General features: G+C 37.2%; 2 protein-coding genes across 3 annotated transcripts; both read left to right on the top strand.

Moving 5' to 3' along the window:
- Nucleotides 1–675: 675 nt before the first annotated feature.
- Nucleotides 676–19,342, top strand: LOC116207538 (vacuolar protein sorting-associated protein 54, chloroplastic). 2 transcript variants are annotated; one of them, XR_004156939.1, is made up of 19 exons: nt 676–1,730; nt 1,834–1,896; nt 2,690–2,769; nt 5,721–5,838; nt 6,063–6,137; nt 6,704–6,860; nt 7,857–7,945; nt 8,895–9,022; nt 10,638–10,809; nt 10,907–10,990; nt 11,078–11,469; nt 11,932–12,085; nt 12,334–12,415; nt 13,837–13,916; nt 15,603–15,764; nt 16,799–16,866; nt 18,019–18,111; nt 18,217–18,493; nt 18,813–19,342. XR_004156939.1 is itself a non-coding variant. In XM_031540520.1 (18 exons), the coding sequence occupies exons 1-18, from the start codon at nt 906–908 to the stop codon at nt 18,353–18,355; spliced, it is 2,961 nt and encodes a 986-aa protein (XP_031396380.1). In that variant the 5' UTR covers nt 676–905; the 3' UTR covers nt 18,356–18,782. The 2 variants fall into 2 exon arrangements, 1 of the variants encoding a protein (XP_031396380.1); XM_031540520.1 differs by lacking the exon at nt 18,813–19,342 and having other exon boundaries at nt 18,217–18,782.
- A 4,329-nt stretch (nt 19,343–23,671) lies between these two features.
- On the top strand, nt 23,672–24,426 carry LOC116207265 (S-norcoclaurine synthase 2-like). Its single transcript, XM_031540169.1, has 2 exons — nt 23,672–23,911; nt 24,032–24,426. The coding sequence occupies exons 1-2, from the start codon at nt 23,731–23,733 to the stop codon at nt 24,340–24,342; spliced, it is 492 nt and encodes a 163-aa protein (XP_031396029.1). The 5' UTR covers nt 23,672–23,730; the 3' UTR covers nt 24,343–24,426.
- Nucleotides 24,427–25,384: the final 958 nt, after the last annotated feature.

Here is a 25,384-nt window from a genome sequence, read left to right as displayed (position 1 = left end):
AATTGTTCTTGTTTATTAGGTCATCGAAACTAGGTGGCTCCGCAAATCATGGTTTGTATAGTCGGAGCCACCTAGGGCCTGCAAACATAGGGCCAGGTTCTTAGTATGCTCCCTAATGCTCTGGAACCCTAGACTCATACAGAGAGAAACCAATTTCTCTTCAAACCCAAGGCTCCCAAGCCTTGGTTCCTAGGCAACTCTAGATCTTCTAGGTTGGTTTCCCTTCAAGTTTGGGCTTCCGTCCGCTCAATTGAGATTACCTATGATGATAAAGGTCTTTAGTGACCCCATTTAGGGGACGGTGGTAACTGATGAGACTTGCACCACCTACACTTTTCATTCTTTTCTCGATCTTACTTTTTCTTTTTTCAAATTTGGGTAATGAGGGCCTCATCGAGGCCCATCGCCGCCTCTATAAGATTGCCGGCGATTTCGGTTACCTCGATCAGAGGTGTGACTATAAATTCTCATTTAAATTAACGGAAAAGTTGAAGTATACTACAATTAATATCAAATTGATAATTCGGGTATTTTCAGGTTAAAAAAAATGTTCGTATTATAATTAATAAAATATAAAAAGTATGTATTTTTTTAGGCAATTAATCCTACTAATAACAATAATAATAACAGCAGCAGCAGCAGCAATAATAATAATAATAATAAACCAAAAAAAAAAGGCAAAACGTTGATCTGCTGATTCCACTTCCATCTTCTCCCCATCCGCAAGCCGATGAAACCAATTGCCAAATCCCCCATTTCTGCTGGATCTCGAGCGCTCCTTCTCACGGTCGTCGGTCCGTCGCCGGTGGTAGCAGCTTCACCGAGCCCTAGCTTGGTCGGTGGAACCTTTGCATTGCAGACTCCATTGCCCGGTGGTGCTGGTGCTTCCACCGTGAGCAGCATCAATGGAGTCGGGAAGGCCTTCCCCCACCACTTCTCGGACGGACTCTTCCCTCGCCAGATCAATCTCCGACGCCAGCCCCCAGAGCCTCTCCTCCATCCTCAACAATCCCCACCTCGGCAAGTCCGGCGTCTATAGCATCTCCTCCGACAGCTCCTCCTGGGTCGGCTGGTGGTCCTCTTCCACCGCCATCTCTCTCCCGGAATTCTCCCCTCTCTCTTCCTCCTCGTCCAAACCCTCCGATCTAACCCGGTCCGACTTCCTCCCCTACATCTCCTCCATCCTCGAGCCCTACCAGCGTTTCGAGGACATCCGCCGCCACACCTCCAAGGAAGAAGATCCCCTCCTCCCCCGCGGGACTAATGCTGCCCCAGCAGATCCTGACGCCGCGGTCGGTCAGGGCGATGCCCTGGTTGCCTGCCTCCGGGAGGTGCCCGCTCTCTACTTCAAAGAGGACTTCACTCTCGAGGACGGGCCGACGTTCCGTGCCGCCTGCCCCTTCTCCAACGTGTCCGAGACTCTGGTTCTCCAGGAGAAGCTCTCGCAGTACCTTGATGTGGTGGAGCTGCACTTGGTCAAGGAGATATCCCTGCGGTCCAATTCCTTCTTCGAGGCACAGGGGCAGCTCCAGGACTTGAATGTGAAGATCGTGCAAGGTTGCAAATATATCAGGGAGCTTAAGGAGACTATACGGCTATTGGATAAGGACTTGGTTGATTCCGCCCGGCACATTCAGGAGTTGAATTCATCGAGGAACAATCTTCTGGTTCTTCAGCAGAAACTCAGGCTCATTTTGTCTGTTAATCAAGCTCTCTCAACCCTCAAATTGGTACCTTTTTTGCCAGTTGATTGATTTTCCCTGCGTCACAACATACCACGTATGTGGTATTGTCCCTGCATTTGTTTAAATTGCTTACTCCTTTGTCCATCAGCTTGTTGCAGCTGCTGATTGTGCTGGTGCTTTGGATGTTATAGATGATTTGCAGCACTTACTGGTAAGTTTTGTTTTCTTGCTCACATGTAAGCATTTCGAATTCGGAGGGATCCATTTTTAGGATAGAAATGGGATGTAAATGTTATTTTAAAATAGCAAATTGCTGGAAACATGGGTGCATAAGGTCATCTCTTGATTTTGGTCTCCATAGTTGTTTATGCTGCCTGTTTTGTATGGGATTTTTGTTCTTTCATCAGCACTTTTTAGGTGCAATATTTTATCCCTTGCGGGTCATTAGGATGATGTATCTTTGATACAAGCATGTAAGCAGCGGGTTACAATAGGTCTGATTTTATTTCTGATGAAGTGACCAAAACTTGCAAGTAAGATCTTCTCGTTTTATCCTTTCCTTTCGTTGATTCCGTTATTATTCATATGACTGGCCTGTGCTCCATTAGTACAATCCTGTCATGTGAATGAAATTTGTTAATTTTATGAAAAGAGATAATATTAAGTGTCTAAACTAGTTCATATTATTCAACTATATTCAAACAGGTAATTTTTTTTCCACTGATTAACTGGATTGAAGTGACATATAGCAAGAATTGGTTCCAAATTAACTATAAAAGAACATCTCAAAGTTGGTTTGTTTTCACTTCTGTCTCTTTGGTTTGTTTGCTCCAATATTAAGTATCTTGCAATCCCATTTTTCTTATATGGTATTCTAGTCCTCGACATTTCTATGCGCATCTATAGTCATATTATATCCATCAAATAACCATTAGACGTATGAAAGAAGAAGTTGGTTACATCTTCTTATGCTTGTTTTTGTGGCTTAAATTGAACTATAACAGGATGGAGGGGAACTTAAAGGTCTTCATTGCTTCCGTCACCTACCGGACCAGGTGGTTGCTTCAGTTGATTCAATAAACAGGTAGGGTTTAGTTGCAATGCTTACAATTCGACGTCAAAGCCTTGCCATGCTAATAACCTATGATTTTCAATGTTCTTTGTGAACACTACTTCGTGAGTTTTGTGAAGGACCAATTATCTATATTTGGCATTTAGGTAAGCCTTTCTTGGGAAATTAAGAAAATGGAACCGTCTTAAGAACCTCTCTTCTGATGAGTCGTTTGTCAATATGGCTATTAAATGTCTATCTGTTCTTCTAGTGAAACATCTGCTGAGCATATTTAACTCGAAGAGGTCTAGATAAATTATAAGAGAGTTCACATGTGTGCTTATCTTGATATATGATCAGCAAAGGACCTAGCTTTTAGTAATTGGATATCATAGATGAGTTTAATAAGGACCTAGGTTTTAGTAATCCTATATCATAAACTGAACCCCTCACCTTTCTTGCCCACTTCGCTTCCTTGCTGGTTTACTCACCCAAAGAAAAGGAAGAATCAGTAGCTTTGCAAGGTTAAATTTGGGGATTAATTGAATGTGGCCTATCAAATCTCTGGTATAGGGCAAATTATGGGAAATGATTTAGCGTCCACTCCAGGGTTGATCATCCCCAAGATTTCAAGTGAGAAGGTTGGGGTGGCCGCTGAGTAGGTGAGGTTGCCGGTGGGAATGGTTGTGTGAGACTGGTGGAGCAGGCGGCAGGAGGCAGGGCTTTAGGTGAAGGGAGAGGAGGGAGCAAGAGAGATAGAGGGAGTGCAGAGGAGAGAGTGATGTGGGTTTATTTCAAAAAGTGAGAAGTATTATGGGTCATCTACTAGTCATTTAGATGTCATGACTTATGAGTGAGATCAGTGGAGACGAGTGGGAAACTTTTCCAAAACCAAATTACCTCTGTTATTTAGTTTATTCTGGGTTAAGCTTTTTGTCAATTGCCAATTGCATCAAATCTGAAACATCACTCATAATTTTCTATTCATGTATCATCCTTCCCCAGCTGCAAGAAAGTCAAACATGTAGTTTTGAGGTGCCTTAACCATGAAAATGGTAAAATATTAGATATTGAATCTTTTGAAAATATTTGGTGGTGCAAGTCGTAAACATTACTAGGATCACAACATAATGTTCTGTAATACTTCAAAAGATTTCTCTTTTATTGGCTGAGATTTACGTTAAGAGAATATGGTAATGATTGTTTTACCTCTCTTTTGTATATATGCCTTTGAATAAATACTATCACGGTACCTTATTTATGCAAGTTCTATTATTACAGACAATAGAAGATTGATTTTTCATAACACTAAAGCAAATTCTGGATGAAAGAATTATGCTTTGGTAAGTGTAAGGTATTGTTGTGCTTTAATAAAGATGAAAGTATTAAGTCAAAGTTATTTGATAAACTGTAAATTTTAAATCTGATTTTATTATATGGGTAAGCAAAAACGTTGGAACGCCAGAGAAGATCTTGAAAGTTGAAAGAAAGAGAGAAAAATGGCCAGGACAAGAGAGTATAGGGACATGGGAAATGGAAAAGATGGCAGTAAAAGCACCTGATTTGGAGCTTTGGCATTGAATCGACATTGGGTGACTCTCTGAGTATAAAACCATTTTGAGTTAATAGAGCATCTTCTTTTGATCCCCAATAACATTCTCTAGCAATCGTCTTTTGAAGCTAATCAGAACTCAGAATCACTTAAGGGAGGCAGCTTTGACTGGTGTTTTGAGAGGGAGTAGACATTGTGGAATGGCTCAATCGAGAGAAAAGAGAGGGGAGAGTGTGAGGAAGCAGTGAGAGAGATTATCACAGTTGAGATAGAAAGAGCTTACAGGGGTCACAGAAAAGAGAAAGGAAGAGAGAGTAGGCAAAGATGCAAGAGAGAGGGCAAAATGTGGACTGGAAAGGACATGGAAATAGAAGACTTTTATGGTCTTCAGATTTAATTCATCAGTTTGTGATAAACAAGGGTTAAAGGGTTATACTACTCAGAACACTGATTTCCTTAAAGGATTGTGGACTTCTATGGTTTCTAGGTTTAATTCATCAATTTGTGATAGGAGGGTAAAGGGGTATACAACTCAAAAACACTGATTTCCTTTAAGATTGTCGCCTGAGTGAGCTATTCAAAAGATAACTGGGTTCTTAATTACTAATCATGGACTGCTCGTTTTGATGTGACTGGATCAATTAAGGGAGGAGAGAACCCATTTTCATCGACCTAAGTTATAAATAAAGTCAATTTGCTTTTAATTTAGTAAACAAACTGAATCCAATCAAGTCAAATACCACCTTAGTTCTATCTCTTCATTTTGGCCTTCTTTTGGAATGTTTTTTCCTTTAGTGATTTTGTTTTGGTCAAAATCTGTTAAAGTTCCTTTGTAATGTAATGAATTTAGTATTTGTAGAATATATATTTTTATTTTATTCACTTCTTTTTTTGGTTTCTTTTCGCACTTTGGGTGGTCAAGTTGTGGTTCATCAAATCCTCTATGAACATATTGAAACGGTGATTGATTGATGTTGTGGGGCGAGAAATTTTACATTGCACTGACAAGCAATTTTAGGTTATTCTTTCTTGGTATGTTAAAAGTAAGTTCTTTCTTGGTCGATCATAAGATTTTAACTTATAAGGAAAAATGAAGTTATGTGCTCCTTAGGTATTGAGCTATCATCCATTTTTGCTGCCATGAAAGTCTCTAGTACATTTGGATGGAGATTCATTATCTTTGAATTCTAGGTTAAAAATGTTTTTGGTTTATTGTCTTCCGAACAGCTTATTCCAAAATAAGAAACAAAGAGATGATCAGAGTAGCTTTGGTTCAAGCTCTATAGCATTATATATTTTTCGTGTCATTTGCCTAATGTAGGCTGTGGGTCCTCAATTATTCATTCTTTTCTTATAGTGGTAGGCAAAGCATATCTAAACTGAAGTAGCAACGTATTTTTCCATCTATAGTAATTTGTGTTCATTTTTGTAGTATTCTTTCAGCAGAGTTTATGCGTGCATCTCTGCATGATGTTGGGGATGTGGATGTAATTATTTTATCAAAAGCTAAGGCAAGGCCGTCCATCGGGATGAATGGAGCAGAGGATGAAGTAAGTATCTTCTACACCTTCCCCCTCTGTGCCTGTTTTTCTGTTAATTTTGTAATTTTGAATTATATATGCAGCTTTATGTTTTGATATCACTGTACAATTATCTGTTTCTAATGGATCTTTGTCTACAGTTTTGGCCATAGTTTGACTGTGAATCAGTGTCAAAATTATTGTCGTAGGGCATATAAAACTATGATGAACTCCAAAGATTTATATCCTTACAGGTCAAACTGGAAGAGGAAGAAACATCGAACTTCCGAGATCGGTTTCTACATATTGTAATTGGATTGCTGAGGACGGTCAGTTGTTTTATTAATGTTCTTCTTTACCTAACTTTGTTGGAAGTTATTTCTTAAAACCTGAGATGATGTGAATTGTTGTACGACATGAATGTAAGTATGGCATTGGTTGGTTAGTATGCATATCAATGTTTCGTAGTTGCATAGTGATCAATGCAATCCACCTCAAAGAAAGTTCATTTGTGAATGAAGATCTTTTATTAAAATATTGATCATGGATTCAAAATCTCTGTAGATACCTGAAGCTACTGTGGAAAAGTAAATTTGTCATTTATGAGCCTTTGCTAGGACAGTCGTGATGAAAACTTGAAGTGTAGAAAGATGTCTTTAACATTACTCTTCGATAAGAAGGTTCGGTCCTTTGAATGTAGTTGCCTTGTTGATAAAATGATGTTAATAACAAGGAAATGCTTATAATTTCTCATGATTAGTCTCTTCCTGAGCTGTTAAATTTCTTGTTGGTGGGCATATAAAATTCAGAGCACAGCGGTGGTCCTGTTTTCTTGGACACAAGGTCAATATTTAAAAGTTTTAATAGCATCTTATGCATTGATTACTCCTTTCAGGCTAAGCTACCATCTGTGTTAAGAATATACCGTGACATGCTTACTGCTGATATGAAGAATGCGATTAAGACCACAGTTGCAGAGCTTCTTCCCGTCCTTGTAGCTAAGCCTTTTGAGTCAGATTTTGCACCCGGAGAAAGAACAGCAGATGGAGATGGTCAGATGCTCGCTCATTTATAAACATGCTGCTCTGCTATGGCAATGCACCCATTATATAGCTTTCATATGAATTTTTCTTGGGAATGTTGGTTGCCTTTGGTTTGAAAGACTACCAGTGTGCTCTTCTTATGTCTCAAAAGAAGTTTTGATATTTTCACCACAGAAAATGTCTTCTAAACTGTAATCATACACAATTTTTGCAATTTTCAATATGATAAACAGACGGCAATCATGTAAAACTTCTCTCTAGCGTCTCTTGCACAGCATTTTATGGTTTCCTTAATAGGTTAAAGTTTTAAGGAAACTTATCAACCATCCTCCTTTTTAATTGATAATATGATAAACAGACGTAAAACCTCTCTAGCGTCTCTTGCATGGCATATGGTTCCCTTAAGAAGTTAAAGTTTTAAGGAAACTTATCATCCATCCTCCTTTTTAATTGATAATATATCTGGGCATCTCATTTCTATTATTTGGTTGATTTTAGGCAAACCGACTAGTCTTTGCCAGTTATGAGTTTATGGTGCCTTGACTGGCAATGTTGGTGAATTGCATCCTGCTTTCTGAGAAACAGATAAATTTAAACTTCATATACTGTAACATCTTATCAGATTAAATTCATCTTGTAGCTTTTAATTTTACTTGTGACAGTGACAGTATCTCTGCATTTACGTTGATTCTTAATGTTGTTATACTATTTGTTTTCAATTGATATTGGAGAAGTACTCGTACTTAGTAATCAAGGGGAATATCAAATTAACTGCCCTTGTTTAGTGTCCAAGGCTATTAAAAGAAATGCTATCCCTGGAAGTTTTTGAGAAGTTCTTCAGAATTTGTTTGCTTCTTCAAATGTTGAGTGTTATCTAGACAGAGAGACAGAGGATATGTAGCCTTTTCTTTTAACCTCTCTCTCTCTCTCTCTCTCTCTCTCTAATACTTTTTCTTTGATTCTTCTGCTGTACTTATTGTTTTCTTTTCCTGTCTGTGAGCTTAGGTGGAGGTTCATCTCTTGCAAGCAAATTGAGGAGTCTCTCATCTGAGAACTTTGTCCATCTCTTGAGCACTATCTTCAAGATTGTACGGGTAATGTGAGCTAAAGCTATATTTTGATAACAGGGCTGTTCGAGCCCTAACAATTTGATTGCTTTGTCGAATTGTTGTATAGATGTTTTCCTTTGTTCAGTTAATTGCTGTGGACGAGACATTTTCCGTATGTAAGATTGATGGCAAAGTAATTTTTATATGGATGGTCTACTGAGCAATGGTGGCACAAGCTTGTTGATTATACCTGCCATTACCTTTAATGTTGCTGAAAATGCATGTGAAGTTGCAAATAATGTATCTTGATTATAGTTAAAATTTTTAGTCTCTAGAATGGCACATGAGAGCTAATGGTGGTTCACTGTGCTGTCTGTCTCCATCAGACCTGGGCTTAATTCTCTAAACGCGCAATCATCTATTTTTCTGATGAAATAAATAATGGTACATGAGGAACTTTTCTAGCAAAACTTGCTCAAATGAAAATGCTTCATCACCGTTTTATTATTATAATAATAATAATTATTATTATTATTGTTATTGTTATTGTAATTTTTTTAAATTTGTTTTTGTTAAGTTAAAATTGTGTTGTCCAAACAACCAAAGCAAGAATTCATTTTATGTAGTTAGTCAATACAATGTAGTTCATTACATGTCATTTGGAACTTGCATTACATAGTATAATCCATTACATGCCACTTCATATGTAATGTGTATGTGTACATATTCAAAACTATGCACTTCAACACATTTTCTTGGATTCACACATTGTTAAATATGTACACAAAGCATCAACATCATATGGGCATGCATGGTTCAATAGCGCGCAAAGCTATTAGCATTTTTGAGCATGTATGGTATAATCACATGTAATGATGAGTAATATGAGCCCATTGCTGAACTTATGAGTTTGATGTAATGGCTTTTTGCTAGTTGAAGTTAGTACTGCTTTAAGTATGACGTAATGTGATTTTGTTTCTTTTAGTGATTGCAGGTACATCTAATGCGAGCTGCTGAAGTTAAAAAGGCCATTGAGTGGATTATGTCCAATCTTGAGGGCGAGTATGCTGATGGAAAGACAAGTGACCCCAACAGTATCTCAAATGTGTCAAAAAACTTCAGGTGACTTTGATTTCTCTTCTGTGTTGGCCTTTTATGGTTTTTGAAGGGTGCATGGGGCATGTCAGATCTTTTCTCTACCTGAGTCCTAATGCCTTTGGTTTGACCCTTTATGTCATCTCTTGGTTTTACAGTTAGGAAAAACCATTGCTTTGCATTTTTTTCAATAACTTTTTAGTACCTTTTTGGTTATTGCATAATCTATCAATGTCCAAATTTTAGCTAGGTCTCCTCTCGCTGTCTCACAATCATTAAGTGGAAGTTTGCTTTCTTTTTGGAGTTCTGCACTTCGTACTGATTTACCTTTTGATGCTGATTCTTTTCATGTGCAATCTATTAATACATATGTTTGGAAATTTCTTTGCATTGGGAATTATATTTAACAGTAGATTTTTAATTAGATGTTTATTTTTTGGGTAAATTACACAGAAAATCATGAGCTTTTGGTCATATCTCAGATTTATCACGAGCTCTTTTTTTTTTTTTACCGTAGAATCATGAACCTTTATTTTAGTTTCACATCTATTGTGCCATGTTATGCCGTAAGATTTTCTGTGAGTTTGCTAATATTAAAACTTACAAATAAAAATATTAAGTTTAACATTAATAAATGATAAAATAATAAAAACTTGAAAGATGAATTATTCAAATTAAAAAAAAAAACTCCACGCTTGCCGAGGGTAGGTGATTGTTAGGGGTGGTGGAATAGCCGGGTTTTTGGGGATCTTGATCTCAAGGATAGTGGTCTTAATGGTGGCAACCACCCTGGTTGAGATCACCATTCACCTCAAGAGGTGCCAACAATGTCATCCCAAGCAGACCCCTACCCTCGAGATACGTGGGGAAAACAAAGGAGAGAGAATTTCACTGGCAGGTTTGCCGGAGCTGGTGGTCTCGCCGGTGACAACCACCCCCGAGAAGTGCGATCCCAAAAGACCTCCACCACCCTTGGATGAGATCACCAGTGACATTAGTTGACACCAGTGACCTCATCTTGGTCATGGTGGCTGCAGACAAGGCCACCACCCCTGATTTGCCTCTTTTAATTTCCTTTTTTATTCTGAAATTTTCTCTTTGAAGAGTTACTATGTTTTCAATTGAGTTGTGATAATTCTATGATTCCATTAGTATCCTTTTTCTTTGAATTATATTTGATGAGTAATTAGAGGTAAGAAGGATTTAATGTGGGATTTATTAAAAGAGGAGCCATTCTTCAGGTAACAATAAGGAAGATGGATTCCCTTTTGCCATGAGAACATATGCTTTGTATTCCTTTCAGTTTTTGATGATATGTGCATAGAAATTGTTTCTTTGAGGATTTAATGTGAAAGAACGTTCTTTTTCCTTAAATTTTGTGAGATTTCGTTCACCGGACAACTGAAGCAGAGTCATTAGGACTGCTACAAATCGAAGTAATTTCCATCTCTTCCAAAAATCTGAAAGAATACAAACAATATGAAAATGAACAAATATTATAAACTTGTGTATATTCGTGCATTTAAAATCCCATTTGTGAAACTCTTGTCTGAACTTGTCCAATTGAGGGAAGGAGAGGGAGTGGGAATCTATTCATTTGTTTATTGTATATAGAACTCACCAAGTGCTGCTTTGTTGACAGAGCTGATGTATTGAGAGAAAATGCAGAAGCTGTATTTGCTGCTTGTGATGCTGCTCATGGAAGATGGGCAAAGCTTCTTGGAGTGCGTGCTCTGCTTCATCCTAGGTTGAGATTACAGGAGTTCTTAAGCATATACAACATCACACAAGAGTTTATATCTGCTACTGAGAAGGTGCTTCTCGCATGACACTCTATTTAGGTTGAAGTGGTGAACTGGACAATTTCATTATTGTTGTGGTCTTGAGGTTTTATTTCTTTGAAATTAACAGATTGGTGGAAGGTTGGGATATAGCATCAGGGGCACCCTGCAATCACAGGCTAAGTCCTTTGTTGACTTTCAGCATGAATCTCGTGTTAGTCCTTTTGCTTGATTTATTTGCTTTTTCTATCTGGTGATGATCTTGTTACATTCTAAAATTTTTGTGTGCTGCCAATTGTAGATGACCAAAATAAAGGCTGTGCTTGATCAAGAAACTTGGGTTGAAGTTGATGTACCTGAAGAGTTCCAGACCATTGTATATTCATTATTTGGAACTCAGCCATCCTCCAATGGAGGACCAGATGTCTCTCCAGTGAGCACATTCATTGATGATGATGGTATTGGCAAGACGGTTACTTCTACACAGCAGGAAATATTGGGAACTGATTCAATTGATGGAACTGGAGATATTGCTAGACAGGCAAAATATCCTTCTGCTGCTGGAAGTCTTGAAAGAAGCAAAGCTGACGACGTCCATTCTTCTCATGCTAATAACAGTAGTATAAAAGAGCGTGGGAGGTCTGCTGCCCAGTCTATTGTGTACAGAGGTGTTGGTTATCACATGGTAAACTGGTTAGTTATCTTGAGCTTCTATAGATTGTTTATTCTAGCCATACCTACCCATGAGTTTCTATAGCTGCTTGTTTTTGCTATACCTCAACTCATTATTGCCAGATAGGGAAAAACTTAATTCCTTCTCAATTGCTGCTTAAGAAGATTATACTTCAATTGTAACCTAGATTTCTTCAGTTTAAGATATATAATACTGAAATTAGATATTTCGTCAGCCAATATACAATGTGGCTGTCTGCCCTCCTCCATCCACCCTGCCATATAGTGCAGCCATGAAAACTTAACATATATGTTCTAGGTTTACTTTAAACCAAAAGGGGGAAAGAAAAATTTGAAGTGGTTAAACCACAAAATCATGTTGCTTCATTGCAAGCATGAATTGAGAAGTGCTGCCTTTGACTCTGATTTTCATTATATTCTCTTAAAGGCAATAACTAATGCAGGAAATTTTTCTCTCTCCAGTGGCTTAATATTGGTGAAGATGTTGTCAGAATACATTGACATGAACAATTTTTTACCAGCACTTTCTTCTGAGGTAGTTCTTCGAGTCGTGGAGATACTAAAGCATTTTAATACAAGAACATGTCAACTTGTTCTTGGTGCTCATGCTATGCAGGTATGTGTGCATTTTTGGCTTTCCTGGAGACGTGTAATTTGTGCATTAAAAAAGTGGTCATGTTTCTTTTAGTTGCTTTCTTGATTATGTAGATCTGTATGAAAAGTAGTGGTATGGATTTCTATTGTACCTTGTTGCTCTCATCCTCAGATTTGTCTCTCCTTTATTCTCATCTGGACTTGAAAGCAACCTCTTGCATGGCTACTATATTCATCAGTCTTAAATTTTCAGATATTGCGGTTTTGCAGGTTTCTGGCTTAAAGTCTATTACATCCAAACATTTGGCACTGGCTAGTCAAGTCATTAGCTTTGTACATGCCATTATTCCTGGTAAGCAGTTGTACATCTGTCGCCTAGAGGCTACACATGTTTGTAGGATAGCCTCATATTCTAAGAAATTGATTCAAGATGCAGTAGAAGAAGTATTTGGTCAAGCTTCACATCAATATCTACTGTAGATGGCATTTATAGAGCCAATCTTGGATTTTATTCTTTCAATTAACTAATTATTAACAATGAAGGGAAAAAAGCCAATTTTAGGATAGTGGATGCTTTATTTAGTTAGATTTCAATCTTCATGGTTAGAATTGTTTCTTTTTTTCTTTTTTCTTTTTTTGGGGTGATGTTGGCATCTTTTGTTATGGGTGCCGAACTTTCTTTTTTAAATATTATTGTGCCTTGATCTCTGCAGCCTTATAGAGATATACAAGGGTTGTATATGTGATTTGAGGTGTTTTTGGATCATCAATGAAACCATAGACTTGCCAGTATTTAATTTACAGATCTTAGAGCTGATAGAACTTGATTTATGAGTGAAAAGCCAGCACTACCGGCTGTAGCAAAGTAAACTAAACTATAAAACAAATAGACTGATTGCAAACAACAGGAGGCCAAACAGAGGTGGCTGAGATATAACAGCTCTAAATCAAAGCTATGCACTCTGCTTTTCATTTTTAGTCTTTGGCGTACTTGTAAGATTTACCTTCCATGGGGAAAAAAAGGGAGGAAAAAAAACAGAGAGAAAACGATTTGGGTCTCTATTGTTATGAAGAGATTTGGAAAATGAATGTGTGCTTTTGACTTTGTTAGTTATTGCTTTGGGCTTAGTGCGAGGTTTAATTGAGATTAGTCTCGACTTCTCAGTATATTAGTAATGATCTGAATTGCCATTGTTTTGGGGATGGAAAATACTGAATCTAGTGTCGTAACATGGCTCTAGAGATTGGGCTTCCGCACTATTGGTAGTTGAACAGATGGTACTTCTTTTGTTTCTAGTGGTGACTTGGATACCTTTTTCACAATATTATATGCACCATAAATCTGTTTTGCTTTGAGAAAATTGGAATACTGCTGACTATAGAACAATGCTTGTTCTACAATATCTCATTTCTTGCTAATCTATGTCTAGCTTTCACTCAAATGATCATCGGAAGCATAGAGTTGACTAGTAGACACTATGTTGAGCTTAGGTGAATTTATGAAGATTCATTGTATATTTAATGAACTTAGGATAATTCTCATTTGGAAACCGATGAAGAGATATCACTCATATTTAGTGCCACTTTCCCTTTGTTGCATTAGCTCTTCTCAAGCATCGTTTAATTTATTGCATTTTCTTCTTTTGCTTGATTGTTATTTCTCTAGCTTAAACTTTTGAAGTTCCGCAGTCAATATGTAATTGTTTTAGTTATATGGCATCACTTTCTTTGCTTGGACCTCTGTAACTTTTGTTTTTTGTTTATTTGTTTTAGAAATTAGGCATATTCTATTCATGAAAGTACCTGAAACGCGGAAGGCCTTACTGTTATTGGAGATGGATCGGGTAGCACAGGTATGTTGATTGACAAGCACACATTGCCATTTTGGTCAATGGATTGCTGCTTCTTCCTTAAGCTGGTGGTTTTCTGTCTTTTAATTGTGAAGTTAAATGCTTTATTTAAAAGCATCACGAGAGCACCGAATGTGCATAGAATAAAATTAAGGCACTATAAAGCTGCTAATGCAGCGCACAAACCTAAGAAAAGACCCGGAGACTGCATCTCTCCATGGAAATCGACAAAGACAAACCAGAAAGCAACATTTAAGCAAAACAAGCAAATAATTTCAAAAAGTAAAGCCAAAGACAAAAGTTTATTTGTGACAAACTGTCTTTGTTTTGCCTAAACTGCTTGAGCGCTCTTGCCTTCTTCAATGTTTCCACAACATCTAGGGGTATGCTTGAACTATTCATCTCGTTCCTGGAGATACTGGCTTGATTTTCTTCTATTTTTCTCTAGCTCCTGAAGAATTATGAGAACACCAACTTCATACCCAGACCTAACAACATTTTCACATCCACATTACTTTCTATAGTCCACATGGTCATTAATTTTAATCCTCACTCGCCACCATAGATTAGATCCTGAGCTATATCTTCAATTATCAATGACAGTGACACTTATTCCATGTGATGTCGTTGCCTCCTATCATTTGTAATTTCAAAAGGACCATGTGATAACGCTGGAAGTGTTTGATTCAACCGCCATATCTTTATGCAGAGAATACTGAATTTGCCCCCTAGAAACTCATTTTGACTTTTAGAATGCTGAGAGTATTGCTTTCCTTAAGTGTAAAGCACTCAAATCTCACTCCAGCAGGAGTAATATAATACGCTAGTCTTTTTGTGGGTGGATTATCTGCGCCTTGTTTCTTAAACAAAAAGAAGGGTTGGGCGAGAAAGAAATTGAGTTTTGGCAGGTCTTACTGCTTGAGCTAAATTGCCGGAACAAATTTCAATGTGGATTAGCATGTGACCACACTCATCTTGGTTTCTGTTATTTCCGTGGTTGCTCTATATTTTCTCCATACTGAAGCATATGACTTGCATTTTCCTGTTATGGCATTATGAGTCATTGATATTCCTTTTTCAACCGACTTCTTGTTGGCAGCCCATACTATGTTTATAGTTTACTTTTTTCTTGAATGTTCTTGCTTGAAGTACATTTGGAAAACGCCAATAAAAAACTAACCCATAAACGATTGCACATTGGTGTATAAAAAGCTTCAAGTTAGGACATCTCACCTAGCCTTTGATGTCTGAGGTGGCATTTGATAAAGTTCAACATTAACTGCTACAGTCCTGAATGCAAAACTGCTTAATAGCACATAGTGTTCATGAACTGAATTACTGAATCATTAAGTGCTTTTTTGTGTTTTTATGTTTTTGATTAAGTTATCCTCATTTTAATTCATCTAACGAGATGAACTCGATTAAGTGTTGAAATGTTAGTTGTAAGCAATTATTGAATCATCAAATACCACCTCAGAAGCACAGAATAGATTTATTGTTCTTTTGTGTTCCTGAAAGCTTAGTTAGTCTATCCCTTAATTAGATGATTGTTCTTAGACTTCTCCAAAAAATTAGATGATTGTTCTCAAGCATAAACTTAATTTTTTTCTCTTATAAATTTCCAGATGAACTCGTCTGAGTGTCAGTGCTGATTTTTCATTAGCTCTAACTGTCTCTTTGTTATTTTAGGATTACAAGGTCCATCAAGATGAAATTCACTCTAAGCTTGTTCAGATTATGAGAGAGAGGCTCTTGGTTCATTTGCGTGGCTTACAACAAATCTTTCAGAGCTGGAATAATGCTGGTGATAATGATGCACAACCAAGTCAGTTTGCTCGATCACTTACAAAAGTGAGTTGTGCCTGTCTTTATTCATAAAAACATGTCATGCCATTTATTTGAATTCACGCTTTGAGAGGTTCTAGTCATGTTGTGCTATTAGCTAGTCAAGTAATAGAGTTTATGGTTAAGATTTCTTGCAAATTATTTGCCAGATGTAGAGGAATGGAAGAGAGAAACTTGATAAAGTGATGATATCTGGTTTCTTTCTGAGCTGGATTTCTTTTGCTACTTTTCTTATGTTAGGGAATTCCACTAAATCATCTTTTGAATAGTACACACAGACACACACATATATATAGTCCAATCCCTGCCATGCCATGCCATTCTTTTATTATCTTTTAATTGGTACTGCACTGGACAGACCTTTTAGTTGGGCTGTAGAAGCACCACCTTTGGGAAATCGCTAAAATAAAATCTCGACTTGCATTTGGAATTTTGCACTTTATCTTAAATAATATTATTGTAATTTGTTATTAACTGCTTTTCTTATTCTAAAATGCTTGATATATGTTTTACATTCTTCTTACAAATTTTTTATTTTCATGTCTTCTGTTATCATTTAAAAGGTGCAGTAACACATGCATATGCCAACTTTTCAGGCATTCAGGGCAAGTTTTGATTGATTATTAAAAGTTTTCTCGACTATGACAGTCACAGTGGTCATCGTCTCATCATTCAAAGTATATTTGAAATTCAAATGTGAGATTGATAATCATGTTAGAAATAAATAAATAAATATAAATATATATATATATATATATTATTCCAAACTAAAATGCTCCTCTAATAAAAATAAAAACAAAAAGGATCATAGGTGTTCTCGGTTACTGTGTACTGCCCTGGTGGCCATGCAAAACCCCATCACCTCCATAGGGGGCACTAGGAGATATTAGGAGATGTCGACAGGACCTATGCATATTCTAGAGTCGCGCAAGTATTATCTAGTTATTTCTCTGCCCCAACCAATCCAAATTGCAATTAGCTTCTTTTCTTCCCTCTAAATGTTATCTCTTCAACTTGATGGATAAATCATTTTCTTTCAGGAAGTTGGCTTTCTTCAACGAGTATTATCTCGGACTCTGCATGAGGCTGATGTTCAAGCGATTTTCAGGTAATACTTTGGGCACTATTTTGTCAGCTACATAAATAATTCTTTATTTACATTCATTTTAGAGTATGTGACACGAAACAATTTCTCTGGAGATTGAGATGGGGTCTTTTAGTTTTTATCAGTTACTGATTTTTCTTTTACTTAATGATTCTAATGTTTAAGAAAAAAATAATGATTCTAATATATATGGTCCTTCCTATGTTTTCTTTTTGCTTCTCAATCAGTGATAATGGGAAGCACTTTCATGTGTAAATATAATATCTTTATGTGCATATTTAGTTGAGCTTTCGAAAACTATCCCCTATGACTAAAGCTTCCAGTATCGTCCTTCTTGGTATTATCGATGACAGTCATCATCAGCAAGAAGCTTTTGCGAGAGAATGTCCTAGGTTTGCTTGGTGAGTAAATCGTTTAATTGTGGCTGAGAACGGAAAGGCCAGTGTATAAGTCATTCACTGGGAGATGTATTGAAATGCGGCAGTATAGCAGTTCATGTGCAATTGCAGATAGAATCTCAAATAGTTGATAAGGATTTTGAGTGATATACAATTAAAAAATAGTATTGTTATGAAAGACAAGAAGTCAATATCTGCCCCGTGTTTCTCAATCAAACTAGAGTATAATGCCCGTCATTTGGATCTTTTGACCAAGATTTCCCAATAATTTCTATCAAGAGGCCAGTTTAACATGTGACATACGAGTATTCAATAGACTAGGGTCTCTGTTAGTGCTTTTGATGGTTCCTTTTCTTTCCTTTCCGCCAGTATGTGTGCGCTTTTTGACTGATTTTTGCTGTGTTAGCCTTCTGGATGAGATTAATCGAGCAGTTCTACACACGGACCATTTAGAGCAATTCTATCTAATTTGTATTGCAACAGGGCTGTTGATTTTTTCCTTTTTTGCATTAGGAATGTTGATTTTTTCAACTATTTAAATGGTAGCAAATGAGGCATAATTACTGTTTCTTTTTCTTCTTCTTTTTTTTTTTTAAGCTGTTCAGCTGACGTTCTCTTTTAGTGCTGAATGTTGAACCTGTTGCATTTTGATGTTGTGACTTTGCAAAACATAAAGCTTATGTTGTAACTTTGCAAATCATAAAGCCTCTCTAATATGAAAGTGCAGAGTGATTCATCTTCTATTCCTTTGATGTAGGCAAGTGGTTTCCATCTTTCATTCACAAATTTCAGAAGCATTTACCAGTGCATTGAAGAACTCGGAGGTGAGCACAGTGGAATCCAGGAAAAGGTGCTCCCTCATACCTCTCTTGCCTGTGTTCCTATTTTTCATCTTTTTTTTATTGGATATATTGGGTAGAAAACTCCTGATGTATTGTAAAATATCATTTTCCAGGCTATGTAAGGACACTAGGCACATTCTTAGCTGCATCAGATCATTGCCCACGGGAGATTCGAATGAATCTGTTACTCCAAATTGGGGCCGACTTGATGAGTTTTTAGCTGAAAATTTTGGCACTGAAACTGCTCAATAGAGGAGCTTATTGTATAGTGTGGAAGTACTCTTCTCCTCTGATGAAATCTGTTAAGCTGTCCATCATATATTTTCCAGAAGAAGTTTGAAGATGAGACAGTTACTACATATACCACAAAGAAGTTGAAAGGGATGGCACGTAAGTTATTTCCTCTCAGTTCTTTGGGCTGCTTTGAGTATCATAACCAATGCGGAAACCTTCAAAGTCGCTAAATGTAGTTTCTGCAACCAGCAGATGCCCTTTGGGCTTTGCTAGTTTGTTCATCTCACTGCTAGGGTATAGATAGTTCCCGTAGTCTTTAGATTGCATTATACGGTCGGTGTAGATTTCAAAAGTACCCATCTATCACAGTAGGATTCTTTTTTTTTTCTTCTTTTTAAGGTTTTGGGACACTGTTTTCATTGAACCTATGTGGTATTCCCTCTTACCCAGAATGCCCTTTTGTTCATGATTGCAGGGTGTCGGATAAATTCATTCTTCTTTTTGTTTTTTTTTTTCTTTTGGTGAAATTCTGTATCATTGAATTCTGCAAAGGAGATAATGCATTTTCGACCAGAGTTCTAGGCCGTGTGGCTTACACTTTCAAATTCTTTTTCTTTATCCCCCTTGGTTTGATGAGATGATTCTCTCATGAAGACGAGCAGTCTCGGTCTAAGGAGTCAATGATTTTTGAAGTAGCAACAAAGTATAGCAGCATCAATCCAATACAATCCATTGTGTGACATCATTGATAGCGGTTCTATCCTTTCTCTTACATTTGTTGTGTTATGCTTGTATCCTTAGTTAGCCGCACCGATTTTACAATGTATTCTTTGTATTGTTCAACTAGAAATTAGTGCATATCATGTTCTCTCTCGAGCGATTTCCTGTATTTGCTGTGTTTCGGGTAATATGCTTGTAATTCTGGTTCATAGCATCACATGTAAATGCAACTACAATGAAGTTGACTGTCCCGCGGCATATCTATCAATTTTCAATCATTTGGAAGATCAGGTTTATTATTAGGACCGACTAACTCAATATTTACTTGCCGATGAAAGGACGGGCTGACCATGCCATGTGAGGGTATGCATGAACCCCTGTACATTGATGAAATTGAAAGCTTAGAAAAGCAAAACTCTAAAGATATAACGTCGAGGAGGCAAAATTAAACACGTTTCAGCTGCTTCGGTTTAATAAAACATAAAAAAGAAAAAAGGGGTAAATGCGTAGACTCTTCCTCGTACTCTAAAGTTTTGATAGCTTATAGATGTTCTCCACTACAATATACAAAAATGATATATTTTCTCGCACTCACAAAGTGTTGATAACTTCTCTGCCTAACAAATACGGATGGTGGTCATGAAAACCCTAAAAAATACGAATGTTCCATCATGAAAAGTACTCTCTCCCCTCCCAAAGTTTTGACAACTTCTCTGCCTAAGAAATACGGATGGTCGGTTACGAAAAGTAATCTCTCCCCTCCCTCTTATGAAACACCAAGATCGTATATGTCGATATCGTTGAACCAATCGAGTATAATTGGAAGCGTACCTGGATTGATTGCGGAAGCTAGAAGTGAGCAAAAAACGGGTAGTGTGGTTTTCTAAGTCTATACATCATGACGTGGGATGTATCGGTCAAAGTCATGGGGCATCAGAAGAGCATTTATTTATCATATGACTCGGAGACCATAATCTCTCAATTACATCAGGCAAGTTGTAATTTCTAATTTTGTCAATCATCAAATTAGAAATTACCTCATGGCATCTGCACATTAGACCCATACTATACCAAGATATGGTTAAAGCCCATAACTTAAACTTTAGTCTATCATATAATTGGGCCAACATCAAAGATAGCCATAATACATAATAATTAATATATATGTTGGACCATAATTATTGAATAAAATCCAACAATCTCTCACTTGGGCCAACATATATATCACCATATAGTTATGTATTATAATATCGTAGGAGCACTCCTAATTGCTATCGTTATCAAACATCTCAAACAGTCTGGTCCATGGAACATATAAACATAGGACCAAAGCGATCGCTTTGTCACATATTTATCGTGCCTAGACCCATCAATGATCACGTACATCAATATATTCAATGATATAGATCAAGTATGGGTGCGCAACATGAAAATTACATGCAAAGTGATCTAAACATGCCTATTTCCAACTTGTCCACGGTAATCCTTAGTGAGATCAAATAATATTTAACCAGAGTGGAATGAACCATAAACTGTATTCCGTATAAACTGTAATTTCTCATTATGTACTAATACAACTGAAAAGCATCAAAGTACAAACTCCCACTAAACTGTAGTATCCTCACAAACATAACACCCATATGAGCAAGATGCATATGAAAGACTGAAGGTGATAAACCTTTAGTGAGTGGATTCGCAATCACGGAAGTTGTACATATGTGCTCTACAGATAATTAGCCACTATGGATTGTTAGAATATAAAACTGTCAACTTATTGTTAAAGAATAACTTTAGTGGTCTTTCAAAACTTTACATAATTTGCAGCCAATGACAAAATTATACAGTCATATACCATAGTTAGACACCGTATAATAGCTATGAACTCTGCCTCCATCATTGAAGTAATGGTAAGCGTTTGCTTATCACTATTCCAAGAGATGGCTTCTCTAGCCAATAGATAAATATAGTCATACGTGAATCTTAAACCATTTTGGCATCCATCAGAACTAGAATACTTAATAATCTTGAACTGAATTGATTTAGTGAGCATAAAGTACTTTGTTCTCTATACATACCAGAAAACATGTTTTGTTGCTTACCAAAATGATCCACACCGTAATTACTTAAGCACCTCCTAAACATGGCAATTATGTACGCAATGCCCAGATGCGTACATCCACTGCATGCATGAGACTCCGAGACTCGCATTGCTAAAACGAGGAAATTAGAATAAATAAATAAACACCTGAGATTGAGAAAATGTTCTCCAATTTGCAACCTAATTTCTTTTTAGAAAATAATTGCATATATGCTAATTTGTATATCTAGCATTTTCCATACGAAATTTCTTCAGATTTTTTAAATGAAAATTGGGGAAGAAAATATTTTTTTTAATAAAGCTGGTTCAACCATAACGATCAGATTAACTTCAATGGGTTAATTGGATTACTTGTTACCTTGTTCGGTTTGAACTTAAAATGATTTGAAAGAAAGGATAATTTGAAAAAAATTATAGAAATGAAAAAAAAACAATTTGAAAAAAAAAAGGCGAGCGGGAAAGCAGCCCGCTCGCCCTCTGGGGCAAGAGTTTTTTTTTATTTTTTTTTATTTTTACACATAATATCAGTGCAAAAGATAGGAACATTAGGATAACACTCAAAAAAGATAAACAGATCAATGAGTGAAAATTTGACATTAACCAAAATATAATGGCCCAAGCCATGACGCTAAGTTGAAAAGCGAGAAAGTAAAACTAATAATATCCGAAATAAGACTCTTATTCCCCCGAGCGGGATGATGGAATTAAGATCAATATAGCATCGACTAGTAAAAGGATATCACTTTCTATCCAAATCTTTTTCCTTCGATGATTCAAAGCCATCGAGATTGCTAGGGGAACAGCTTGAGACTGCATCTGGATAAGGCACAAGAGAGAGATTGAGTGAGTGGCCTGATTCTCGTGCAACTCCCGCAAAGACGGGTTCTGAAATGCTCATCAGCCCAGCCCACTTAAATAAAGGGCTGTTCGGCTTTCCCTGTGCCTTAAACTTGAGTAAAAGAGAGAAGAAATGAAGGTTGGTGCAGCGACGACACCCATCCTATATTCGTCCCCAAAAGGTTCCGGTCGGATTCATGTCATTGGCAGTCATGTAGGGAAACATGGGGATTGCCTCTCCCAAATTTCATAAACCAACCAAATAGAGCGAGGGACGGAGAGATACAACTAAAAATTGTTATTTATCCACTATCTGAATGAGTAATTATCAATTAAAATATATGTAAGTGATAAAAAAAGAGTATAGCGCATTGGTACACGCTTTCCTCTAATAATCAAGAAGTTTCAGATTTGATACTAGTGGCACGACTAATTAATTCTTTATTAGTTATTAGAACTTATATTTTATTATAACATGTTTATATGTCTCTTTTATAATTGGAAATATGTATAAATAGAAATATGTAAGATTATTGTGAATTTAATTCATCACTTACATGCATTCGGATTAGATGTGATTGAGTAAAAATCGGTGGATATTTGCTCGAGAGAGACATCCGCCAATGTCGTCCTTGTGGTCGATCGTCGAGGCTTTCTGTCGCATCTATCAGCACAAGAGCGGCCGGCACCGGTAGGAATATCCGCAATCTAGTAAACGTCTCCATGTCACATACATGCACTATGTATTAATAAATAAATAATTAAACAAAAACCAGAGATTCCTCTCACACCACCCATGTCAGGGTCCAATGCTTTCTTTGTCCTTGGAAAATATCTTCTTTTTTTTTTGGGAGAATATTCAATTAGATATTAAAATTTATATTTTATTATAATAGTCTTATGTGTCTTTTTCATAATAAAAAATATGTGTAAATAAGTATGTAAGATTACTGTGAATCCAATTCATCACTTACATGCATTCGGATTAGATGTGATTGAGTAAAATTCAGTGAATATTTGCTAGAGAGAGACATTCACCAATGTTGTCCTCGTGGTCGATCGTCGAGGCTTTCTGTCGCATCTATCAGCACAAGAGCGGCCGGCACCGGTAAGAATATCCGCAATCGAGTAAACGTCTCCATGTCACATACATGTACAATGTATTAATAAATAAATAATTAAATAAAAACGAGAGATTCCTCCAACACCAACCATGTCAATGTCCAAAGCTTTCTCTGTCCTTGTAAAATATCTTTTTTTTTCCTTTCTTTTGTGTGAATGTCCTTGCATAACTGAACTTTGTATTATGGAAGTTATTCTTCTTAAATAATATTTCGGATTCGAGTTCATGATTGAAAGATCTTTACCCTTTAATTGGCAAACTAGATAAGAACATGATTAATTAGGGTCTATTGGACTATCGAATACCTGATATACACCAAAAAAAATTTAGCTAATAAAGGAAACTGAGTAGTCCTACTATAAGAATCTAATAAGAAATCTCTTAATTATCAATGCTGAGAGAGTTTTACTGTTTAGTAGACCGACCTGACTCGATTGGATTAGTCGGGGCTTTTCGAATATCATGATTCACACCAAAAATCTCTTTAACTATTGTACAAAACTACACTATATCCCTTCCTCAGTCTAATTTATCTTTCAACATATATATGTGTGTGTATACTAAACCCTTATACAGCCGAAGAAAACATTAAGCAGGCAGATTGGCTGAGAGAAGATGTTTGGGGAGATGTCGCATGAGATGGAGGTCGAAGTGCCCGCCTCCGAAGCCTGGGACCTCTTTGGCACTCTCCGCATAGGAAAGCTCGTCGTCAACCTCAAGCACCTGTTTCAAAGCGTCGAACTTGTCGATGGCGATGGTGGGGTCGGCACCATTCTCGAGCTCACTTTCGCTCCCGGTAACCTGGTCCCTGTCCAATCCATAGTTAGCTCCCTCTTGGCCTGGGATGATTATATATCTTGTGTACTGATCATTAAGTATACATAATGTGATGGGGACGACTGATTTCTGCTTGCAGGGATTCCGGGGCTAACCTCTTACAAGGAGAAGTTCACCAAGATCGACAATGAGAACCGAATCAAGGAGACGGAGGTGGTTGAAGGAGGGCTCCTGGACATGGGATTCACCCTGTACCGGATCCACTTCCAGGTCTTCGAGAAGGGCGAGGCATCCTGCTCCGTCAAATCCACCATTGAGTATGAGCTCCCCAACGAGCTGGCTGCCAATGCCTCCCTGGTCAGCATTGATCCGCTCGTGATGATCTTCGATCTCGCCAAAGAACATCTCCTCAGCCTCCATGGAAACACCAAGCCTCCGGCAGTTAGTTAAATTTGTTTTGTCCCACAGTGCATCCATTAATCAGTTTCCATTCTAAATCAAAGGCGTTCATCCATCGTCGACAGTATTACCATGCGGTATGCGTGCATAATGTCTGTTTCTTCTCGTAAGACCCCTGAGCAATACGTCAGTCCCATTAAAAATTAAAACTAACCATCGAAATGGTAAGTAATATTGTCTTCAAAGAAAGCAAAAGTATGATCAACGTGAGTTGGTTCAAGCGGTTCGACATTTGTTTCGCTTAAACAAGGTACTGGGTTCGAGTACTTGTGAATGCAGAAAATTCACGCTGGGAGAACTTTATCCCTTAATGAGCCGACCCGATTCAACTGGATTAGTTGTGACTCAATTAGGCTTCCGGATACAAGAATTCAAACCGAAAAAAAAGAAGGCAAAAGTATTTGTTAGATTCTTCCGTTGAGATTCATAAGACAATTCCACAGTGCACTCCACCGGACAGCGCTAAGTTGCTAACTCAGAGCATTATGAGGATTTATTTAGTACATGAAACAGTTGATAAATTCAGCAGTGATGGTTGATACAAGTTTGCATTTCGTATATACTTCTCTTCTTGCAGCAAGTATAACGAAAACGTACACCTCATGCATGCTTGCAACCAGTGCTCTGCTCCCAGTTGAGTGTGATTTTCCAGTTACGCTCTATAGAATGGAGGAAATAAACATTGTGGTAATTTCATTTGCAAGGCAAACAGGGACCGTCATTCGCTAATTGTAATATACACTATTAGCAGTTCTCAGATTCTTGAACTTTTCGTCACCAAAATTAAAAACCAAAAATGAAAAAAGAAAACAGAGAGAGAGAGACACAGAGAGAGAGAGAGAAGAGAAAGGAAAAGGATTATCTTAGTCAGTTACATCATCGTGACAATTTCATCTTTAACGTTGACATCATGGGTACAATGTTTACGAGGATGAAAGCTCAACAATATTTCTACAATTAGGTTGTCCTGTAAATATAAGAGCGGAAATAACTTATGACAGATTATGAGAGCGTTTGTTTTTTGAAATTTTTT

The sequence above is a fragment of the Punica granatum genome, chromosome 5 (assembly GCF_007655135.1).
Source record: "Punica granatum isolate Tunisia-2019 chromosome 5, ASM765513v2, whole genome shotgun sequence".
Taxonomy (NCBI): domain Eukaryota; kingdom Viridiplantae; phylum Streptophyta; class Magnoliopsida; order Myrtales; family Lythraceae; genus Punica; species Punica granatum.
The sequence above is the reverse complement of the archived record's forward strand: the minus strand, read 5'-3'. Positions and strand labels throughout refer to the sequence as shown.

Coding starts and splice junctions, on each gene's coding strand:
- LOC116207538 (XM_031540520.1), top strand. CDS start 906: ATGGAGTCGGGAAGGCCTTCCCCCACCACTTCTCGGACGGACTCTTCC. Junction 10,810..10,906: donor TTATATCTGCTACTGAGAAG/GTGCTTCTCGCA, acceptor TGAAATTAACAG/ATTGGTGGAAGGTTGGGATA. Junction 13,917..15,602: donor AGATGGATCGGGTAGCACAG/GTATGTTGATTG, acceptor TTGTTATTTTAG/GATTACAAGGTCCATCAAGA.
- LOC116207265 (XM_031540169.1), top strand. CDS start 23,731: ATGTTTGGGGAGATGTCGCATGAGATGGAGGTCGAAGTGCCCGCCTCC. Junction 23,912..24,031: donor CGAGCTCACTTTCGCTCCCG/GTAACCTGGTCC, acceptor TTCTGCTTGCAG/GGATTCCGGGGCTAACCTCT.